This window comes from Mobula birostris, chromosome 3 (genome assembly GCF_030028105.1).
Source record: "Mobula birostris isolate sMobBir1 chromosome 3, sMobBir1.hap1, whole genome shotgun sequence".
Taxonomy (NCBI): domain Eukaryota; kingdom Metazoa; phylum Chordata; class Chondrichthyes; order Myliobatiformes; family Myliobatidae; genus Mobula; species Mobula birostris.
The window spans coordinates 217,235,032-217,255,703 of NC_092372.1; the positions used below are offsets into that span (position 1 = coordinate 217,235,032).

The 20,672-nt window shown below is 46.9% G+C and overlaps 1 protein-coding gene across 4 annotated transcripts in view; it reads right to left on the reverse strand.

Moving 5' to 3' along the window:
- scn5lab (sodium channel, voltage gated, type V-like, alpha b) overlaps positions 1 to 20,672 on the reverse strand; it is a 480,040-nt gene that overhangs the window by 180,348 nt on the left and 279,020 nt on the right. For all 4 annotated transcript variants that reach the window (XM_072254130.1, XM_072254129.1, XM_072254125.1 and 1 more), the window contains exons 16-17: positions 14,053 to 14,226; positions 186 to 542 (exon numbers count right to left, since the gene is read on the reverse strand). In XM_072254130.1, coding sequence (XP_072110231.1) covers positions 186 to 542; positions 14,053 to 14,226 — 531 coding nt within the window. The remainder of the gene's footprint in view (positions 1 to 185; positions 543 to 14,052; positions 14,227 to 20,672) is intronic.

Genomic DNA, 20,672 nt, shown 5'->3' on the forward strand with positions numbered 1-20,672 from the left:
GACAAACAATGTGAAAAGTAGCGGTCTCAATACTGACCCCATGAGGAACACCTATGGTTATGTACATGTATATAGTTAAATGTCAATGAACTTGACTTGACTTACGGAGTTGCAACGTCCCAATAGTGTCCATGATTGTCCCAGCACCCCAAAAGAAGCCCAGAAAGAAAAGGGTGAGGCCTTACCACCAGGTTTCCAATCACCATGACCAGCATGAAGACGAGGATACACAGAGGCTGCCCAGCCACCTCCATGCAGTCCCACATGGTCTCGATCCACTCGCCGCACAGAACCCGAAAGACGATGAGGAAGGAGTGGAAGAAGTCATGCATGTGCCAACGCGGGAGCTTGCACTTGTCCGAGATCTTGCATACGCAGTCACTGTAGCTCTTGCCAAAGAGCTGCATCCCCACCACTGCGAAGATGAAGACAATGATTGCCAGGACGAGGGTCAGGTTGCCCAGAGCGCCCATGGAGTTGCCGATGATCTTGATGAGCGTGTTGAGGGTGGGCCATGACTTTGCCAGCTTGAAGACTCTGAGCTGCAAAGCAGAGAGATCCGTGAGGCAAGGTCCTACATGAGTTGGCTAGCAGTCCGCAACCATAACAGGAGAGACAGGAGAGGCTGCAGGTGATGGAGCCTGTCTGAGATACCGAAGTGCTGGGTTATGCCCTGTCGATTTGATGGACGCTGGATCAAGGTCTCTTTGGGGGACCTTTGCTGTTGCTTGCATGGTGAGGGGAGTGAAGGGTTTCGGGGCTTCCATGTTTCTATCATTCATTCTATGGGGCCTCTTGTTTGGTGGGTGTCTGTGAAGAGCACGAATTTCAGGCTGTATACTGTATACATTCTCTGATATTAAACTGAATCTTTGAACTTGGAGCTATGAACGATCTGCTGGAGGAACTCAGCGGGTTGAGAAGCATCTGTTTAAGGGAATTGTCAACGCTTTGGATCGAAACAGTCCTAGTGCGGCGTTTTCACTTGAAACATTAACAATTTCTTCTCCCTCCTCCGACAGATGCTGCTCAACCTGCTGACTTCCTCCAACAGATTGGCTGCTACTCCACAACAATAACAGAATGGGCACAGAAGTGAAGGATTGCTTAATATGTTTTTATTGTTTGAACTAAAACCTCTTTGCATTGAAGTACTGTACATAACCAGCAAAGAACTGACAGCAGGAGGTCTGCCATATAATCCTTTTAATTACAGACAAGTACATTAAGTTCTGGTCCTCTGGCAACTGTATGTGTTGGTTTATAACGGTCATGTGTACCGAGAAATAGCAGATAACTTCTGTTTGACTGCAGTGCTCAGTGGTAGATTGAGTGACCATGAAGTTGTTTTCTAAGGGAAGGAATAGATTATTGATTGATATCACTAGACCACAAAAATTTTGCTTCCTGAATACTTTTGGGTGTATCTTATGGATTTTGGGCTGCTGATCATGAAAATCACTCTGAAGTTTCCCTATCATGCACCATTTTTTTTTGAAATTGCCTCTATTTGTTAATTCAATTCATAATTCAAGTTAGAAGAACTGATGCCAAGATTAACAAAGGCATTTTTGTTGGTCCACAATCAAACAGGTCATCAATGACAGGCAATTCAAAGAACTTCTAGTGGGACTGGAGAAAATCACATGGAAGGCGTTCAAGCCACTAACTCTGTACAGCTGGTTGACAACATGCTTCAAAGAAACAAAACCATGAAGTGCAACATGTCGCTAAAGACCCATCTTCTGCATTCCCATTTAGATTTCTTCCCTGCAAATCCAAGCGCTGTCAGTGACGAGCATGGTGAGAGGTTTCACCAGGACATTGCAGTCATAGAGAAATGGTATCAGGGCAACTGGAATCCATCAATGCTGGCTGATTATTGTTAGACACCTAAGCGAGAATCCTCAGACTCTGAGTCAAAGGCAAATCATCAACAAAACATTTTCAGCTTAGTTTAGCTATTGCAAAGCATCAGCAATTAAATGTATTATATTCAATAAAAGTTAATTTTGTGTTTCTCCAAATTCCAACGTGATATAAGTAGCTGAAATTATATGTACATGTTCAGCTTCTTGTCTCCCTTTCTCTTCACCATTTACAGCTCGGACTTCAACTACTGCACAGAGTCTTGTCACCTTAAGAAGTTTTCGGATGACTCTGCCATAGCTGGATGCATCAGCAAGGGAGATGAGGCTGAGTACAGGGCTAGGGTAGGAAACTTTGTCACATGGTGTGAGCAGAATTATTTGCAGCTTAATGTGAAAAAGACTAAGGAGCTTGTGGTAGACCTGAGGAGAGCTAAGGTACCGGTGACCCCTGTTTCCATCCAGGGGGTCAGTATGGACATGGTGGAGGATTACAAATACCTGGGGATACGAATTGACAATAAACTGGACTGGTCAAAGAACATTGAGGCTGTCTACAAGAAGGGTCAGAGCCGTCTCTATTTCCTGAGGAGACTGAGGTCCTTTAACATCTGCCAGACGATGCTGAGGATGTTCTACGAGTCTGTGGTGTCCAGTGCTATCATGTTTGCTATTGTGTGCTGGGGCAGCAGGCTGAGGGTAGCAGACACCAACAGAATCAACAAACTCATTCGTAAGGCCAGTGATGTTGTGGGGATGGAACTGGACTCTCTCACAGTGGTGTCTGAAAAGAGGATGCTGTCCAAGTTGCATGCCATCTTGGACAATGTCTCCCATCCACTACATAATGGACTGGTTGGGCACAGGAGTACATTCAGCCAGAGACTCATTCCACCGAGATGCAACACAGAGCGTCATAGGAAGTTATTCCTGCCTGTGGCCGTCAAACTTTACAACTCCCCCCTTGGAGGGTCAGACACCTTGAGCCAATAGGCTGGTCCTGGACTTATTTCATAATTTACTGGCATAATTTACATATTACTATTTAACTATTTATGGTTTTATTACTATTTATTACTTATGGTACAACTGTAACGAAAACCAATTTCCCCCGGGATCAATAAAGTATGATTATGACTATGACTTCAAGTAGTCTGTCATAACTGCAAAGAAAAAGATTCTGAGGGAGCAACAATTTCAAAAATATTTGTTGCTCTGTATATTTAATTCACTGGATTAGCAGTGAGGCCTACCACTGATTGACAGGCACAGGCTGAAATCTCAGCAGGGCTGTTGGGGGCCATGAAATGACGGAACAAATTTAGAACCAAAGATAAGTCAATGTTATTGATAGATTAAGGATGACAGGTAAAATATTTAAAGGGAACCTGAGGGGGAGCTTCTTCACTCAGCCTGCTTGAACAAGAGGCAAGAGTTGTCTCACACTTTGAATGACCAATCTCACAAGAGCGAGTCAAATACTGGGTCCTTGCACTCCTTTAATGGAGGGACGATTTTAATCAGAAAATCCAAAGGAGGAACTCAGTGGGTTGAGCAGCGTCTCTGGAGGATCATGCAAGCTCCACATAGACAGCATTTGAGCTCAGTTCTAAACTTTAACTCAAGATATAACTTTGATCCCAGTATTATTATCACAGAAAGATGTTATTGTGTCTACATTCTTTTAATAATATGGTGACCCCAATATTTTGTGGTATTAGAGTCATAGAGCAGGAAAACAGGCCCTTCTGCCCATCTGGTCCATGCTAGCCAGGATTCTCTTTAAGCTCGTCCCTTTTGCCTCTGTTTGATCCATATCTCTCTAAACCAAGGGTTCACAACCTGGGGTCCATCGGTTGATGGTTAACGGTTGGGGTCCAAGGCATAAAAGGCTGGGAACCCTTGCTCTAAACGTCTGTTATTCATGGTGAAACTTCCAGAAAATATAACAAAGTAGGACACATGCAAAGAGCCTGCTGGGCATGCAAAAATAAATGGACTGCAAGGGGAAGAGAAGATGATGAAAAGTCAAATTGCAGTTTCAAAAAGAGCATGAATCTGCATGCTGTTGATGAAATACCTGTAATGATGAGAGTGACACAGGACTGGGTAAACTGAGATTTACGATGCAAAAACTAACATGAAATAAGTAATACAGCTTACACCAGAAGTGAATGCAAATTAATTAAAAGGATTTAGAAAAATAGAGGGCTATGGGTAACCCGAGGTAATTTCTAAAGTACATGTTCGGCCAAGCATTGTGGGCCGAAGGGCCTGTATTGTGCTGTAGGTTTTCTATGTTTCTATGTACCCAAGAACCTTTCAAGTACTGCCAATGTAGGGCGGCGTGGTTAGCACATTCCCTTTACAGTATAGGCGACCCATGTTCAATTCCCATCGCTGCCAGTAAAGAGTTTGTATGTTCTCTCCGTGATTGCTTGAATTTCCCCCGGGTGCTCTGGTTTCCTCCCACATTCCAGAGACGTAGCAGTCGGTAGGTTAATCGTCCTGTACTTAGGCTGGGATTGTACCGGAGGATGGCTGCTGGCATGGCTCGAAGGTGCGGAAGGGTCTATTCTGCACTGATTCTCAATGATAAAAATAAATGTACCGGCCTCAGTCACTTTGTCTAGCACCTAACTCAATGTACTGACCACCCTCCGGGTGTAAAAGTTGCCCCTCAGGTTCCTATTAAATCTCTTCACTCTCACCTCTGCTCGCTGCACCTCTTCTTCGCCGCCACCACTCACCATCAGATTTCTGAATGTCCATGAACCCGTCAGCACTACCTCATTATTCATTTTGCTTTAAACTATTTATTTATTTGTGTAATTTATAGTGATTTTATATCTCTGCACTGTACTGCTGCCACAGAACAAATTTCATGTCATACATGACTGTGATAATAAACCTGATTCTGATTACTGTGATACTGAACTTGATTACGTTGGACCCAAATGAGGCATTGATTTTGTGCAGCTATTTTAAAAAGCAAAACAAAACCTTCAGAGGTTATAAATCCAAAATAAAATGCTAGATTTAAATTATATTGTAATAACAGAACTCACACTTTCTAATAACCTGCACAAGTTAACAAATTAGAAGTGACATCGTTCTATTTGAAACAAATTAATTAGCACCTTCATGCAGACATCAAACCAGCGTGACTTCGCTCTCTAACAACCTGATTTTCTCTCGCCCCCTTTAAGGTCGGGAAATGTCCCAAGACACTTCACAGTAGCGCAACAAGACTAAAATTTGACACTGCGCCAATGAAGATATTAAGATTGGTTCAGTATTAAGAAGATATTAAGGATACACTCAAGTGAAATCCCTTTGAGTGTTGTTAATATGCAGACATTAATCCTTTCTGACACAAACTAATCAGAAGGCTCAAATGTGTACCTACAGGCAGAGTGTAACTCTTGAGAGTAACGTTTACCTGACGCCGCTCCCTTCTTCTCCCCACGCCGCTCTCTCTTTCTCCCACTGCCCCCCATTCTCTGTCTTTCTGATCTCCACTGTCTCTGTCTCCCTCTTTGTCTTTCACATTCTGTCTGCCTGCCTGTCTCTCTCTTTCTCGTAGTCTTTCTCTCTGTCTGTCTGTCTTAAACACAAGAGAGTCAGCAGATGCTGGAAATCTTGAGCAACACACAGACAAAATGCTGGTAGAACTTAGCAAGTCAGGCAGCATCCTTGGAGGGGAATAAACAGTCGACCTTTCGGGCCGAGTCCCTTCATCGGGTACCCCCTCCATTTTCTGTAGGGATCGAGCTCTCCTGTCCACTCATCCCGCCCCACTGATCTCCCTCCAGGCACGTACCCTGCAAGCAGGACAAGTGCTGCTCCGACCCACGCACCCCCTCTCTCACCACCATCAGCGCTCCAAATAGTGCATCCAGGTGAGGTGACATATTCACCTGCAGGTCCGAGGGGTTTATCTTCTGCATTCAGTGGTCGCGGCGCAGGCTCCCCTACATGGGTAAGACCTGGCGAGGACTGGGGAACCTCTTTGTTGAGCACTGGGATCCCCTGGTGGCCGCCAATTTCGACTTGACTTCCCATTCCCATTCTAACATGTCTGTCATTGGTCTGTCATGTCCTCTACTGCCCTGATGAGGCGAGGCCAAACTCAGGTTGGAGGGGCAACACCTCATATTTTGCTTGGGCAGCCTCCAACCTGATAGCCTAAACATCGATTTCCCCAGCATTGGGTAGTTTCTCCCCTCCCTCCCTCCCTTCTCTCTTTATCCGTTCCCCGTTCTGGCTCCTCTCCCACCCCTTCTCTTCTCCTCCCTGCCCATCATCTCCTTCTGGTGACCCTCCTCCCTCCCTTTCTTCCATTGGCCCACTCTCCTCTCCTATCAGATTCCTTCTTCCACCTTTTCCACCTATCACCTCCCGGCTTCATACTTCATCCCCCTCCCCCACCCAACTACCCCCTCACCTGGCCTCACCTATCAGTGTCAGCTTGTTATCCTCCCCCTCCTCCCACCTTCTTATTCTGATTCTGCCTCTTAGCTCTCCAGTCCTCATGAAGGGTCTTGGCCTGAAATGTCCGCTGTTTACTTATTTCCAAGGATGCTGCCTGACTTGATAAGTTCCTCCCTCATTTAATGTGTGTTGTCTGTCCACCCACCTCTCTCCCTCTCTCTTTTTTTCTGTCTCTCAGTCTTTCTCTTTCTCTGTCTCTGTTTGTTTACATCCCTCCTCCCACAGTCTCCCTCTTCCTCTCTCTTGCTGTTTCTCTTTCTTTTCTGTCTGTCTGTCTCTCTTTCACTCTCTCCCCCTCCTCAAGTCCCTCTTATTCTTTCTGTGAATAAAAAAATCATTTGATTTGCATCTCAGAAAGTAGCCAGCCACATTACGGAAGGCAGTGGGTCTTTAACTGAATCTTTGTCTTATCAATTATTTACAATTATTTCAGATTCCCAGCACTAGGAGTTTTGCTTTTGATTTTTATTTGTTTACTCCCATTGTCATATTTTTATTAATGCTTTTTTTCCCAATTATGATCCCTAATGCCAAGTGAATTTTCACTGTCTCTCTTTATACTTTGAGAGACAGACAGACAAACAAACCTGACGGCATGAACATTGATTTCTTAAACTTCCGGCAATTTCTCCCTGCCTCCCCCTTCTCTACTTTTCCATTCCCCATTCTGAATCTCCTCTTATCCTTTCTCTTCTCCTCACCTTCCCTTCTCCTTCTCTTTCTCCCATAGGCCACCCTCCTACCAGATTCCTTCTTCTTCAGCCTTTTGCCCTTTCCACCTATCACCTCCCAGCTTCTAACTTCACCCCCCCCTCCACCAAATACCTTGTTTCTCCTCCTTCCTCCCCCCGCCCCCGACATTTTTATTCTCAGCCTGGAATGTCGACACTTTATTCCTCTCCATAGATGGTGCCTGAGCTGCTGGGTTCCTCCAGCATTTTGTGGGTGTTGCAATGGAGTTGAATACCACAGAAACAGGCCTTTCTGCCCATCGTGTCCCTGCTGTTTCTAATATCCTCTACACTAGTACCATTCGCCTGCATTAGACCTCTGCTCCTCTTCTATCCAAGTACTGTCCACATGCATTTTAACTTATGTAACTAAGTGGTCCAAAACAACATTTAAACGGAATACAGGAGCTCTCATTTCCAGAGCAACACACACAAATGACTGGAGGAACTCAGCAGGTCAGGCAGCATCTATCACAGAGGTTTCCAACTGTTCTGATGCCACAGACCAATACTATTAAGCAAGAGGTCCATCGGTCCCAGACTGGGAACCCATGATCTATGGAGCGGAAAAAAGAGGCGACGTTTCAGGCCAAGACAAGACACTTTGTCAGCCCTGGAAAGAAGGGGAGCACACATCCAGAATCAGAAGGTGGGGGAGGGGACAGAGTACAAGTTGGCAGGTGGGGATGAGGGAGAAGGTAGTTTGCTGGAGGAAGGGGGACAAAGTGAGAAGCTGGGAGGTGATAGGTGGAAAAGGACTGAAGAAGGAGGAACCTTACTGGAGAAGAGAGTGGACCATGGGAGAAAGGGAAGGAGGAAGGGCACCAGAGGGAGGTGATGGGGGAGGAGAGGAGAAGAGAAGAGAAGGAGCAAGAGGGAAGCCAGAACACAGAACGGAAAAAGAGGGAAGGGGGAGGCAGGGAGAAATTGCTAGACGTTTGAGAAATCAATCTTCATACCATCTCAGGATGGAGCTCCCAGCGGTCGGCCTATCACCTCCCAGCTTCTCGCTTCATCCCCCTCCCCTACCCTCACCTAGACGCACCCATCACCTGCCAGCTTGTACTCCTTCCTCTCCTTCCTCTCTGACCCCATCTTCTTATTCTGGGTTTGTACCCCTTCCTTTCCAGTCCTGACCATGCATTATTTCCTTTTATTTTTGGAAATGCCAGTGGAAGTAGAAAGAATAGATGCTCTCTGGGTGCTAGATAAGGGCTTTCTAGCTCTTGAGGAACCTTCTGGCCTCACTGGGTCTATGAGTGACCAAGTAATGGTCAAGACTCATCCCTGCCCTCACTATTGGAAACATCTTGGAAACTTCTGCCTCCATTCACACATCCACCCCTATGTCTCTCAGGAACCAGCACCAGCCTGGTCAAATATGATGGCAGAACATAGTATTAATGGTAAGACTCTTGGCAGTGTGAGGATCAGAGGGATCTTGGGGTCCGAGTCCGTAGGACACTCTAAGCAGCTGCGCAGGTTGACTCTGTGGTTAAGAAGGCGTACGGTGTATTGGCCTTCATCAATTGTTGAATTGAATTGAAATTGAAAAGTAATGTTGCAGCTATATAGGACCCTGGTCAGACCCCACTTGGAGTACTGTGCTCAATTCTGGTCGCCTCACTATCGGAAGGATGTGGAAGCCATAGAAAGGGTGCAGAGGAGACTTACAAGGATGTTGCCTGGATTGGGGAGCATGCCTTATGAAAAAATGTTGAGTGAACTCGGCCTTTTCTCCTTGGAGCGGCGGAGGATGAGAGGTGACCTGATAGAAGTGTATAAGATGATGAGAGACATTGATTGTGTGGATAGTCAGAGGCTTTTTCCCGGGGCTGAAGTGGTTGCCACAAGAGGACACAGGTTTAAGATGCTGGGGAATATGTACAGAGGAGATGTCAGGGGTAAGTTTTTTACTCAGAGAGTGGTGAGTGCATGGAATGGGCTGCCAGCAACGGTGGTGGAGGCAGATATGAATGGGTCTTTTAAGAGACTCCTGGATAGGTACATGGAGCTTAGAAAAATAGAGAGCTATGGGTAAGCCTAGTAATTTCTGAATTAGGGCCATGTTCGGCACAACTTTGTGGGGCGAAGGGCCTGTATTGTGTGGTAGGTTTTCTATGTTTCTATGTTTCAGCCCAGTCTCTCCCCATCCTAGGAAGTAGACCCTTCACCTGAGGGAGGTATCTGAGGGTTAATTCTGAGCTGGACCTCAGTGGTATGTGAGTTACCAGGAACAAAGTGTGTCGGCGTGTCATGAGTATGTTACCTGACTATTATCAGAAGGTGTGGGTTAATGACCGTTGAGATACGAGTTCAGATCCTACCAGGAAACTGGGTGAAATTAAATCCCAGTAGCTGAATAGGGCAGCAAGGCGCTTTACAGTACAGGCAGCCCGGGTTCAATTCCTGCCACTGACTGTAAGGAGTTTGTATGACTTCCCCGTGACCACGCTGGTTTTGTCCGCATGCTCCAAAGACGTACTGATTTATGGGATAATTGGTCATTGCAAATTGTCCTGTGATTGGGCTCGGATTCAATCGGGGAATTGCTGGTCAGCGCGGCTCGATGGGCCGGAAGAGCCTATTCTGTGCTGTCTCTCAATAAATAAATGGGTCAGAAACTCAATTAATTTCTCGCATAATGCTTCATAGCCTTAGCGATGGGAAGATCAGGTTTCAATTCCCGCGGATAACACCTCTCCCATCATTCAGCACATCCACACAAAGCTCTGTCGCAGGTCTCAGATCATCAGGTTCAGGAACAGTTATTAGCCGCCCCCCCCCCCCCCCCCCAACCATCAGGTTTTAGAACCAGAGGGGCAACTTCACTCAGCCTCACCTGCCCCATCACTGAAATGTTCCCACAACCCATGGTCCCACTTCCTTTTTGGAGGTCTGTTGTCTTTCGCATATTGGTTGAACACCCAGTTGGTGCGGTCTTTCATTGATTCTATTACGATTATTATTCTATTATGGATTCGTTAAGTATGCCCACAAGAAAATGAATCTCAGGGTTGTATAAGGTGATTCTGTGTACTTCGATTATAAGTTTACTTTGAGCTTTGAAGGAGTTTGTATGTTGTCCCTGTGACTGTGTGGGTTTCCTCCGGGTGCCCTGATTTCCCCTCCCATTCAAAAGACGTACAGTTTAGTAAGTGTTAATGAGTTGTGGGCCTAAAGAGTACAGGTTAGTAAGTATTAAGGCTGATTTATACTTCTGCGTCAACTCGACGCCGTAACCTACACAAGTGGCCTACGCACATTGAGGGCATTTATACTTGTGCGTTGGTGTGTCTGCGTCGCTCTGCAATTCAGGCACATCGTGCATGCGCACACACCTGCCCGCGCAAGGCTTCATGGTCATGGTAGTCTTCCTCGGGGTAAACAAGTTTAAAGCAAGCGTCTTTTTTCGTAAAAGCGAAATGTGTCCTCCATAATTTCGGAGGTCTGTAAAGCTTTATGGAAAGCATTGTAGCCAGAGTTCCTTCCCTGCCCTTCAGTCGCCCAATGGGAAGCTATTGCAGCGTAGGTGGAAATGTGATGCTACCAAGTGGACCAAGCACAGTTGTTCAGTCTGCGTTGCCGCAATGCGTAGTTACATTTTGGGAGAGGTGCGTGTCATGCTACGGCGTAGGGATCCGCGTAGTCTCTGCGTCAGGTTCGTGGCGACGCCGTAATTATGGCGTCGAGTTGATGCAGAAGTATAAATCAGCCTTTAATGAGTTGTGGGCCTAAAGATGTACACGTTAGTAAGCATTAATGAGTTGTGGGCCTGCTATGTTGGTGCTGGAAGCGTGGTGACACTTGTGGGCTGCCCCTCAGAACACCCCTCAGATTGTATTGGTTGTTGATGCAAGCTGCCCATTTCACCCTGCGTTTCAGTGTGTCCATGGGCATGTGACAAATAAAGCCAATTTTTAAACCTTTAGAAACAACTGGATTGCTGTGAAAGTTACACAAGTAAGGATTAAGCACCATTCCTATCTCGTTGTTATAAGACTTCTGAAAGGCCCTTTATATAATAACCCTTAACCTCGCCATAGCCTTGCACCTTATCGTCTGCCCCTTCTCTGCACTGCACTTTCTCTGTAACTGTTACACTTTATTCTGCATTCTGTTATTGTTTTCCCCTTGTACTGCCTCAAAGAACCAATATGATGAAATGATTGGTAAAGATGGCATGCAAAACAATACTTTTCACTGTAGCTCAGCTCAAAGTTCAAAATATATTATCAGAGTACATACATGTCACCACATGAGATTCTTTTTCTGCAGGCATATTTAGTAAATCTATCTATGGAACACTAACTATAAACTGTAAACATCAGGGACTGTAAACTGTAGTCATTCAAAAGGAGTATATTTAAGAGGAAAGCTGGTACAATTTCCTGCAGCCCGCAGAGAGTCACCAACGTATACCGGAGCCATCTGAGCTTGCTACACGTGACAGTAATAATATAAGAGGCAGCCCAGTGCGTAGTGGTTAGCACAACGCTTTACTGTACCACCGACCCAGGTTCAATTCCCGCCAGTGCCTATAAGGAGTTTGTACGTCCTCCCGGTGGCTGTGGGGGTTTCCTCCGGGTGCTCCGGTTTCCTCCCACAGGTTGATAGGTTAATTGGTGATTGTCCTGTGATTAGACCACGGTTAAATTGGGGGTTGCGAGGCTGTGTGGCTCGAGGGGCCGGGAGGACATGTTCTGTGCTGAGTCTCAGTAAATACTGTAAATGAACCAATTTAACAATGTTTCTCTGAAGTGCTTTTCAGGAAGAGAAGAAAATCTGAGACAAATTTCTGGGGAATCATAATCACAAGAGATTCTGCAGCTGCTGGAAATCCAGAGTAACACATGCAAAACGCTGGAGGAACCCAATAAGTCAGGCAGCATCTAAGAAGGTGAATAAACTGCCAATGTTTCGGTCCAAGACCCTTTTTTTGGTCTGGATGCTGCCTCACCTGCAAAGTTCCTCCAGCATTTTGTGTGTGTTACAAATGTCTAGGGGACCAAGTTTGTCACGGGACCAAGCTCCAGTGAATATAACTGTTGATACACCAGCTCCTCGATCAGACAAGCAGCATGGCAGGTCAGAGACAGTGGAAGGGCTGAGGGAGGCAATGGGAGACAGGGCTGGATGCTCAGTACAGTTAGACAACAAACAAGAGAAAATCTGCAGATGCTGGAAATCCAAGCAACACACACAAAACGCTGGAGGAGTCCAATCAGCATCTATGGAAAAGAATACAGTCGACGTTTCAGGCCAAGATCCTTCAGCATTTTGTGTGTGTAGTCAAACAACAAGTTGGATTGTGCTGACACCTAGCCAGGGGAATACAGACGAGGAGTGTGTTTCAATACACTCCCAGCTTCCCTGCTCGGTGCACTGTAATGTGGAAGCATCTCCATCCTAAATAGTTGACCTCTCCATAAAGCCATAGGATTTAAGGGCCGAATCAGCCCATCGAGTCTGCTCATGGCTGATTTATTTTGCCTCTCAACTTCATTCTCCTGCCACTCCCTGTAACCTTTGACACCCTCAATAATCAAGAACCTCCACTTTAAATATATCCAATGATTTGGTCTCAAGTGCAATCTGTGGCAATGAAATCCACAGATTCACCACCCTCTGTTCTGAGGCTGTACCTTTTGGTTTTAGACTCTCCCACTATTGGAAACATCTTCTCCATGTCCACTCTATCTAGACTTTTCAATATTCAAGAATTGAAAGTTCAAAAGTTCAAAAGAAAATTATTATCAAGATACATATATGTCACTATACACATAGAACATAGATATCCACAGGCCTCTCGGCCCAGAGTGTTGTGCCGATCACCTAACCTACTCCAGAAACATAGTCATAGTCAGACTTTATTGATCCCGGGGGAAACTGGTTTTCCTTACAGTTGCACCATAAATAATTAAATAGTAATAAAACCATAAATAATTAAATAGTAATATGTAAATTATGCCAGGAAATAAGTCCAGGACCAACCTATCGGCTCAGGGTGTCTGACCCTCCAAGGGAGGAGTTGTAAAGTTTGATGGCCACAGGCAGGAATGACTTCCTATGACGCTCAGTGCTGCATCTCGGTGGAATGAGTCTCTGGCTGAATGTACTCCTGTGCCCACCCAGTACATTATGTAGTGGATGGGAGACATTGACCAAGATGGCATGCAACTTTGACAGCATCCTCTTTTCAGACACCACCGTCAGAGAGTCCAGTTCCATCCCCACAACATCACTGGCCTTACGAATGAGTTTGTTGATTCTGTTGGTGTCTGCTACTCTCAGCCTACTGCCCCAGCACACAACAGCAAACATGATCGCACTGGCCACCACAAACTGCCTAGAATTACCCTACCGCATAGTCCTCTATTTTTCTAAGCTCCATGCACCTAGACTCCGAGATTCATTTTCTTGCAGGCGTACTCAATAAATCCATAATAGAATAATAACTATAATAGAATTAATGAGAGACCACACCAACTTGGGTGCTCAACAAGCGTGCAAAAAAACAACTAACTCTGCAAATACAAAAGGAAAAAAATAATTAATAAATAAATAAATAAATAAATAAGCAAGCAAGCAAGCATTAGGTATTCCGAAAGTTTCAATAAGATCCACCCCTTATTCTTCTAAACTCCGGTGTGTACAGGCCCAGAGCCATCAAACACACCTCACATATTAATACTTTCATACCCAGGATCATTGTCGTAAACCTCTTCTGGACCCTCTCCAATACCAGGCATGTCTTCACAGATAAGGGGCCCAAAACCTTTCAGAATACCCCAAATGTGGACTGCCCACAGCCTTATAAAGCCCCAGCATCACATCCTAATCCTCTCGTCCTGGGATTAGAACCCTGCCCGATGCGTTTGGGGCTGCGGGAGATGAGATGTGGTAAAAGCAATGCTGTCACTCGCGTGAAGAGATAACGTTAAAAGACAGGGCATTACCAGTCTGAAGGAACGCAGCACAGAGAGACCATCCACTCTCGCCAGTCCCAGCTCAATCAAGCTCAGGCAGACGATGATGCTGTCGAAGATGTTCCAGCCCTGCTGGAAGTAGTAGTACGGATCCAGGGCGATGATTTTCAACACCATCTCAGCCGTGAAGATCGCGGTGAAAACCTGGTGAGAAAATGCGAAGGTAGATCAGTCGGCAGCAGGTACAATCCGGCCCATCAGAATAAGACAGAATTCAGAGCAGAATTACACTATTCGGCCCATCAAGCCTGCTCTGCCTGATTTATTTTCCCACTCAATCCCATTATCCTGTCTTCTCCCCATAACCTTTGAAGTCCTGACTAATCAAGAGCCTATCAACCTCTGCTTTAAACACACTCAGTGACTTGGCCTCCACAGCCAACTGTGTCAATGAATTCCACAGATTCACCAATCTCTGGCTAAGAGAGGCCAACTCCGTCATCAAGACAACACTTCACTGAACCCCTGAGGAGTGCAGAAAACGCGGGAGACCAAAGATAACTTGGCGCCGTACCGTAGAGGCAGACATGAGGACCCTGAACCGCACCTGGAGCACAATGGAGAAGATGGCCGAGGACAGACAAAGATGGAGGGCCTTCATAGCTGCCCTAAACGCCAGCGGTGTCCCAGGCATCTGATGACCAACCTCTGCCTAGAGAAATTCCTCCTCATCTCTGGTCCAAAGGTTCTAAGGGAACCAGGTTTATTATCACTGGAAAATGTTATGAAATTTGCTGTTCTGCAATAGAACGGCAGATAATTAAATCACCAAGTCTAAAGCAATCCGCTGAGCTAAATGTGTACAGGTGCAGTGGGGGGAGAGGGGGGCTCACTACCATTCAGCAGGTTCACCCTACTGCAGGTACACCAACTTCCTAATGCAGGCAAATGGAATTAGTGTAGTCAACATGAACGTGATGGGCTGAAGGGCCTGTTTCCGTGCTATCCAGTTGTATGACTTGGTGGTCTCAGAGTCCTTAGGTAAAGAGAGAGAATAGATGAGCTTTATCTGTCACATGTACATCGAAACATACAATGAAATACATTGTTTTGCGTCAAATCAAATCAATGAGAACTGTGCTGGGGGGAACCCACAGGTGTCACCACACTTTGGGTGCCAACATAGCATGTCCACGACTCACTAACTCCAACTGCATGTCTTTCAAACACGGGAGGAAACAGGAGCACCCAGGGGAAACCCATGTGATCACAGCGACCCTCTGACAGGCCGTGGTGGGACTCGAACCCCGTTCTTACAGCTGGCTGCTGTAAAGCAGTGCACTTACTGCTACACTGCCATGCCGTGTGGTACAGGAGAAGCTCCTCTTCTGTGAAGTCTGTCATTCAGTGACATCGTAGTGGATTTGTGTTATAACCGAGTCCCATCGGGCAGAATTCTTCACTATGAAGGGGGGCCACGATAGCACAGGGGTTAGCAGAATGCTACCACAGTCCCAGTGACCCGGGTTCGATTCCCGCCACTGTCTGTACATTCTCTCTGTGACCGTGTGGATTTCCTCCGGGTGCTTCAGTTTCCTCTCACAGTGCAAGGATGTACAGAGAACATCAAAATCTACAGCACATTACAGGCCCTCAACATTGTGCCAACCATGTAACCTACTCCAGAAACTGCCTAGAATTTCCCTGCTGCAGAGCCCTATATTAGTACAGTACTGCAGTAATTTTATGTATTGCGCTGTACTGCTACCACAGAAAACAACAAATTTCAGGACACATGTGAGTGATGATAAACCTGATTCTGATATTGTAGACCGAGAGTGGGAAGGAGGCAGGGAGAGGGGAATCATGATTGGGAAAAGAGGAAGGGAGAGGGGACAGAGCTGGAAGCACCAGAGAGACATTCTGTAATGATCAATAAACCAATTGTTTAAAATCTAATAACCTTGCCTGGTGTTTCAGGACTGGGTGTGTCTGCTCCCGTACCACCCCTCTTCCCTGGCACTCCTTCTCTGCCACCTGTCCACACCCCTCCTGCGGTGCTCCACTCTCACCATACCGAACATACTTTGCACCCACTGATTTACAAACTTGCTCTCCGCTCCACGTTGCGGAGACTTTGGCACAGTACTGTCTGTACAGGTTGGAGGGTTAATTGGTCACTTGGGTGTAATTGACTTGTTCGGCCGGGCGAACAGGGGAGGAACACGCACTGAATTAGCACCTGCTTACACACATGCATCACACAAAGACACATAGCACATTCATACATTCATAGATCTAACATTGCAAGGCACACATACACATAACATAAATACAGAGCTGACATACACAGACACATTCATACCGACGTAACATCACACAACACACATCTCTCTCGCTCACACACACAACACAGATGCTGACATATGCAGACACATGAATACAGATGTAACATCACGCAACACACAGAGGCATATAGACCACATCTCTCTCTCTCTCACACATCACAGGTGCTGACACAAGAGACTGCAGATGCTGGGAACTAGAACAACACACAATCTGCTCGAGGAACTCAGTGGGTTGAGCAGCATCTATGGGAGGAGAGACCCAGCCAGTTCCATCACAGGCACAACCCTCCCCACCACTGAGGACATATTCAAGAGGCAGTACCTCATGAAAGAGGCAACCATTTTTAAGAACCTTCTTCTAGTTGAAACCTATCAAATGTGCAAAGGCCTAGACAGAGTAGATGTGGAGAGGATGTTTCCAGTAGTGGGGGAGTCTAGGACTAGAGGGCACAATGTCAGAATAGGGGGACGTCCATTTAGAATGGAGATGAGGAAAAATTCTTTAGCAAGAGGGTAACGAGACACTGGAATTTGTAGCCACAGGCGGCAGCGGAGGCCAGGTCACTGGGTGTATCTGAGGTGGAGGTTGGTAGATTCTTGATAAGCCAGGGCATGAAAAGTTACAGGGAGAAGGCAGGCGAATGGAGTTGAGAGGGAAATGGATCAGCCAGGATCAAATGGCAGAGCAGACTCTATTTCACTGAACGGCCTAATTCTATGCCTTATCATTAGTACCATCAGTCAGTCTGAACACACACTCAACGACTCAGGAACAGCATCTTCCCGTCCTCCATCAGATTTCGGAATGGTCCATGAACCCACCTCACTTTTCTTTATTATTTCCGCCATTTATTTCTTTTGTAATTTTAAATCTTTGCTCTGTACTGCTCCTATAAGACAACAAATTCCACATCGTACACAATAGCCATAATAAACCCAATTCTGATTCTGAAAACACACACAAAATGCTGGTATATCCATCCATGGCCTCCTCTACTGTCAAGATGGGGAGGACGAATGGACAAGGGAGTGGCGTAGGGAGGTGGTGGAAGTTACGGACAGGCTGGTAGGGTGGTGAGTGAGGACAAGGGGAACCCTATTCCTCGTGTCTGATTCTGAACGATGCTTCCAGTTGAAACTCTACATCAAGACCCAGAACACTTACAATTCCTTTCCTCCCACAGTTGCCGCTCCACATGCTGGGTTCCTCCAGCAGATGGCCAGATCTGAGAGTATCGAACAGCAGTACACACCATGGCTGTCCCCAGTGCCCCGTGTCCCACTAAGCAGCTGAGCGCACGCTGGCATCGAACTCCCGGCCCGAGTAAGCAGGAGCAGGGGCTTCCAAAGCTTTGTCCAGTCACACGAGTACCTTCTGCCAACCTTATCCCAGTGTGGTGCGCATCTTGAGACTTGAGATTAGATTGTCTCAGTAGCTTAACAGCTCAGACCACTCATTCACACTTGAGAAGCTGACAGCCACTGTCCTGGCAGCTGCTTAAATAAGATTGACACTTCACTGTTTGAGAACGTAGGCAGTGGGCAGGGGCGGGTATTGGGGGCTTCGCAGTCTGCAAGGTGTCTCACTCCCTTTCATGGTTTCCAAGGTGCTGGCATGAAAATTAATTTCTCTAACTTCCATTAATTACTACGCTTGCCCTTCTTCTCTCTCCTTTCCATTCCTCATTCCGGCCCCCCCTGTACTCCTTCTCTTCTACTGACCTGTCAATCACCTCTCCCTGGTTCCCCTCTTCCTTCCCTGGTCCTCCCTCCTCTCCAATCAGATTTGCTCTTCTCCTGCCTTTCATCACTTCTACCAATCATCTCCCAGCTTCTTACTTCATCACTTCCCTCCCCCACACTTGGTCTCACCTATCACCTGCCTGCTTGTACTCCTTCCCCTTCTGGATTCTGATCCCTTCTTTTCCAGTCCTGCTGAAGAGTCCTGGCCCGAGACATCGACTGTTCATTTCTCTCCACAGATGCTGCCTGCCCTGCTGAGCTCTTCCAACATTTTAATTTATTTATTTTATTGAGATACAGCACGGAACAGGTCCTTCTGGCTGCATCACCAGCAAACCCCCAATTCAATCCTGGACCAATCATAGGACAATTTACAATGACCAGTTAACCTACCAACCAGTGCGTCTTTGAACTGTGGGAGGAAACCCACGTGGTCTCGGGGACAATGTACAAACTCCTCACAGGCAGCGTTGGGAATTGAACCCCGGTCGCTGGTACTGTAAAGCGCTGTGCTAACCTCTACACTACTCTGCTGCTAGTGTGCGTGTGGTTTTCCAGCACTTCCAGCATCTGCAGAATCTCTGGAGTTTCCGTGCTGAAACCTGTCCTCAGTCGGTTGATGGACAAAAGAAATCAAAGGAAGAGGCTGCCATCGAATCAGATACACTTCACAAGCGCCGGAGGCACTGGCTCCCAGCATGACCTTCACTGACGCAGCCTCTTCAGGTCAAAGAGCCTGCCTCTATGCTCGCTTCATGTTTCAGGGTCCCTCGCGGACACGCTGAGTGGGCGCCCTGCTTGATAACCGCCAGACATAATCAGTGTTCTGAATCTCGCTGATCCCCAAGTCGCAGAGTCACGTCTGGACACCAGAGCACGCGGTGCATCTTCTCCACGTACGTGCCCACTCACACGCTCGCTTGCAGATGAGTCAGACACATACACGCGTACAAATAACAGGAATTCTGCAGATGCTGGAAATTCAAGCAACACACATCAAAGTTGCTGGTGAACGCAGCAGGCCAGGCAGCATCTCTAGGAAGAGGTGCAGTTGACGTTTCAGGCCGAGACCCTTCGTCAGGACTAACTGAAGGAAGAGTGAGTAAGGGATTTGAAAGTTGGAGGGGGAGGGGGAGATCCAAAATGATAGGAGAAGACAGGAGGGGGAGGGATGGAGCCAAGAGCTGGACAGGTGATTGGCAAAAGGGGATACGAGAGGATCATGGGACAGGAGGTCCGGGAAGAAAGACAAGGGGGGGGAACCCAGAGGATGGGCAAGGGGTATATTCAGAGGGACAGAGAGAGAAAAAGGAGAGTGAGAGAAAGAATGTGTGCATAAAAATAAGTAACAGATGGGGTACGAGGGGGAGGTGGGGCCCAGCGGAAGCCAGAGAAGTCGATGTTCATGCCATCAGGTTGGAGGCTACCCAGACAGAATATAAGGTGTTGTTCCTCCAACCTGAGTGTGGCTTCATCTTTACAGTAGAGGAGGCTGTGGATAGACATTTCAGAATGGGAATGGGATGTGGAATTAAAATGTGTGGCCACTGGGAGATCCTGCTTTCTCTGGCGGACAGAGCGTAGATGTTCAGCAAAGCGGTCTCCCAGTCTGCGTCGGGTCTCGCCAATATATAAAAGGCCACATCGGGAGCACCGGACACAGTATATCACCCCAGTCGACTCACAGGTGAAGTATTGCCTCACCTGGAAGGACTGTTTGGGGCCCTGAATGGTGGTAAGGGAGGAAGTGTAAGGGCATGTGTAGCACTTGTTCTGCTTACACGGATAAGTGCCAGGAGGGAGATCAGTGGGGAGGGATGGGGGGGACGAATGGACAAGGGAGTTGTGTAGGGAGCGATCCCTGTGGAATGCAGAGAGACGTGGGGAGCGAAAGATGTGCTTAGTGGTGGGATCCCATTGGAGGTGGCGGAAGTTACGGAGAATAATATGTTGGACCCAGAGGCTGGTGGGGTGGTAGGTGAGGACCAGGGGAACCCTATTCCTAGTGGGGTGGCGGGAGGATGGAGTGAGAGCAGATGTACGTGAAATGGGGGAGATGCATTTAAGAGCAGAGTTGATAGTGGAGGAAGGGAAGCCCCTTTCTTTAAAAAATGAAGACATCTCCCTCGTCCTAGAATGAAAAGCCTCATCCTGAGAGCAGATGCGGCGGAGACGGAGGAATTGCGAGAAGGGGATGGCGTTTTTGCAAGAGACAGGGTGAGAAGAGGAATAGTCCAGATAGCTGTGAGAGTCATTAGGCTTATAGTAGACATCACTGGATAAGCTGTCTCCAGAGACAGAGACAGAAAGATCTAGAAAGGGGAGGGAAGTGTTGGAAATGGACCGGGTAAACTTGAGGGCAGGGTGAAAGTTGGAGGCAAAGTTAATAAAGTCAACGAGTTCTGCATGCGTGCAGGAAGCAGCGCCAATGCAGTCATCGATGTAGCGAAGGAAAAGTGGGGGACAGATACCAGAATAGGCACGGAACACAGATTGTTCCACAAACCCAACAAAAAGGCAGGCATAGCTAGGACCCATACGGGTGCCCATAGCTACACC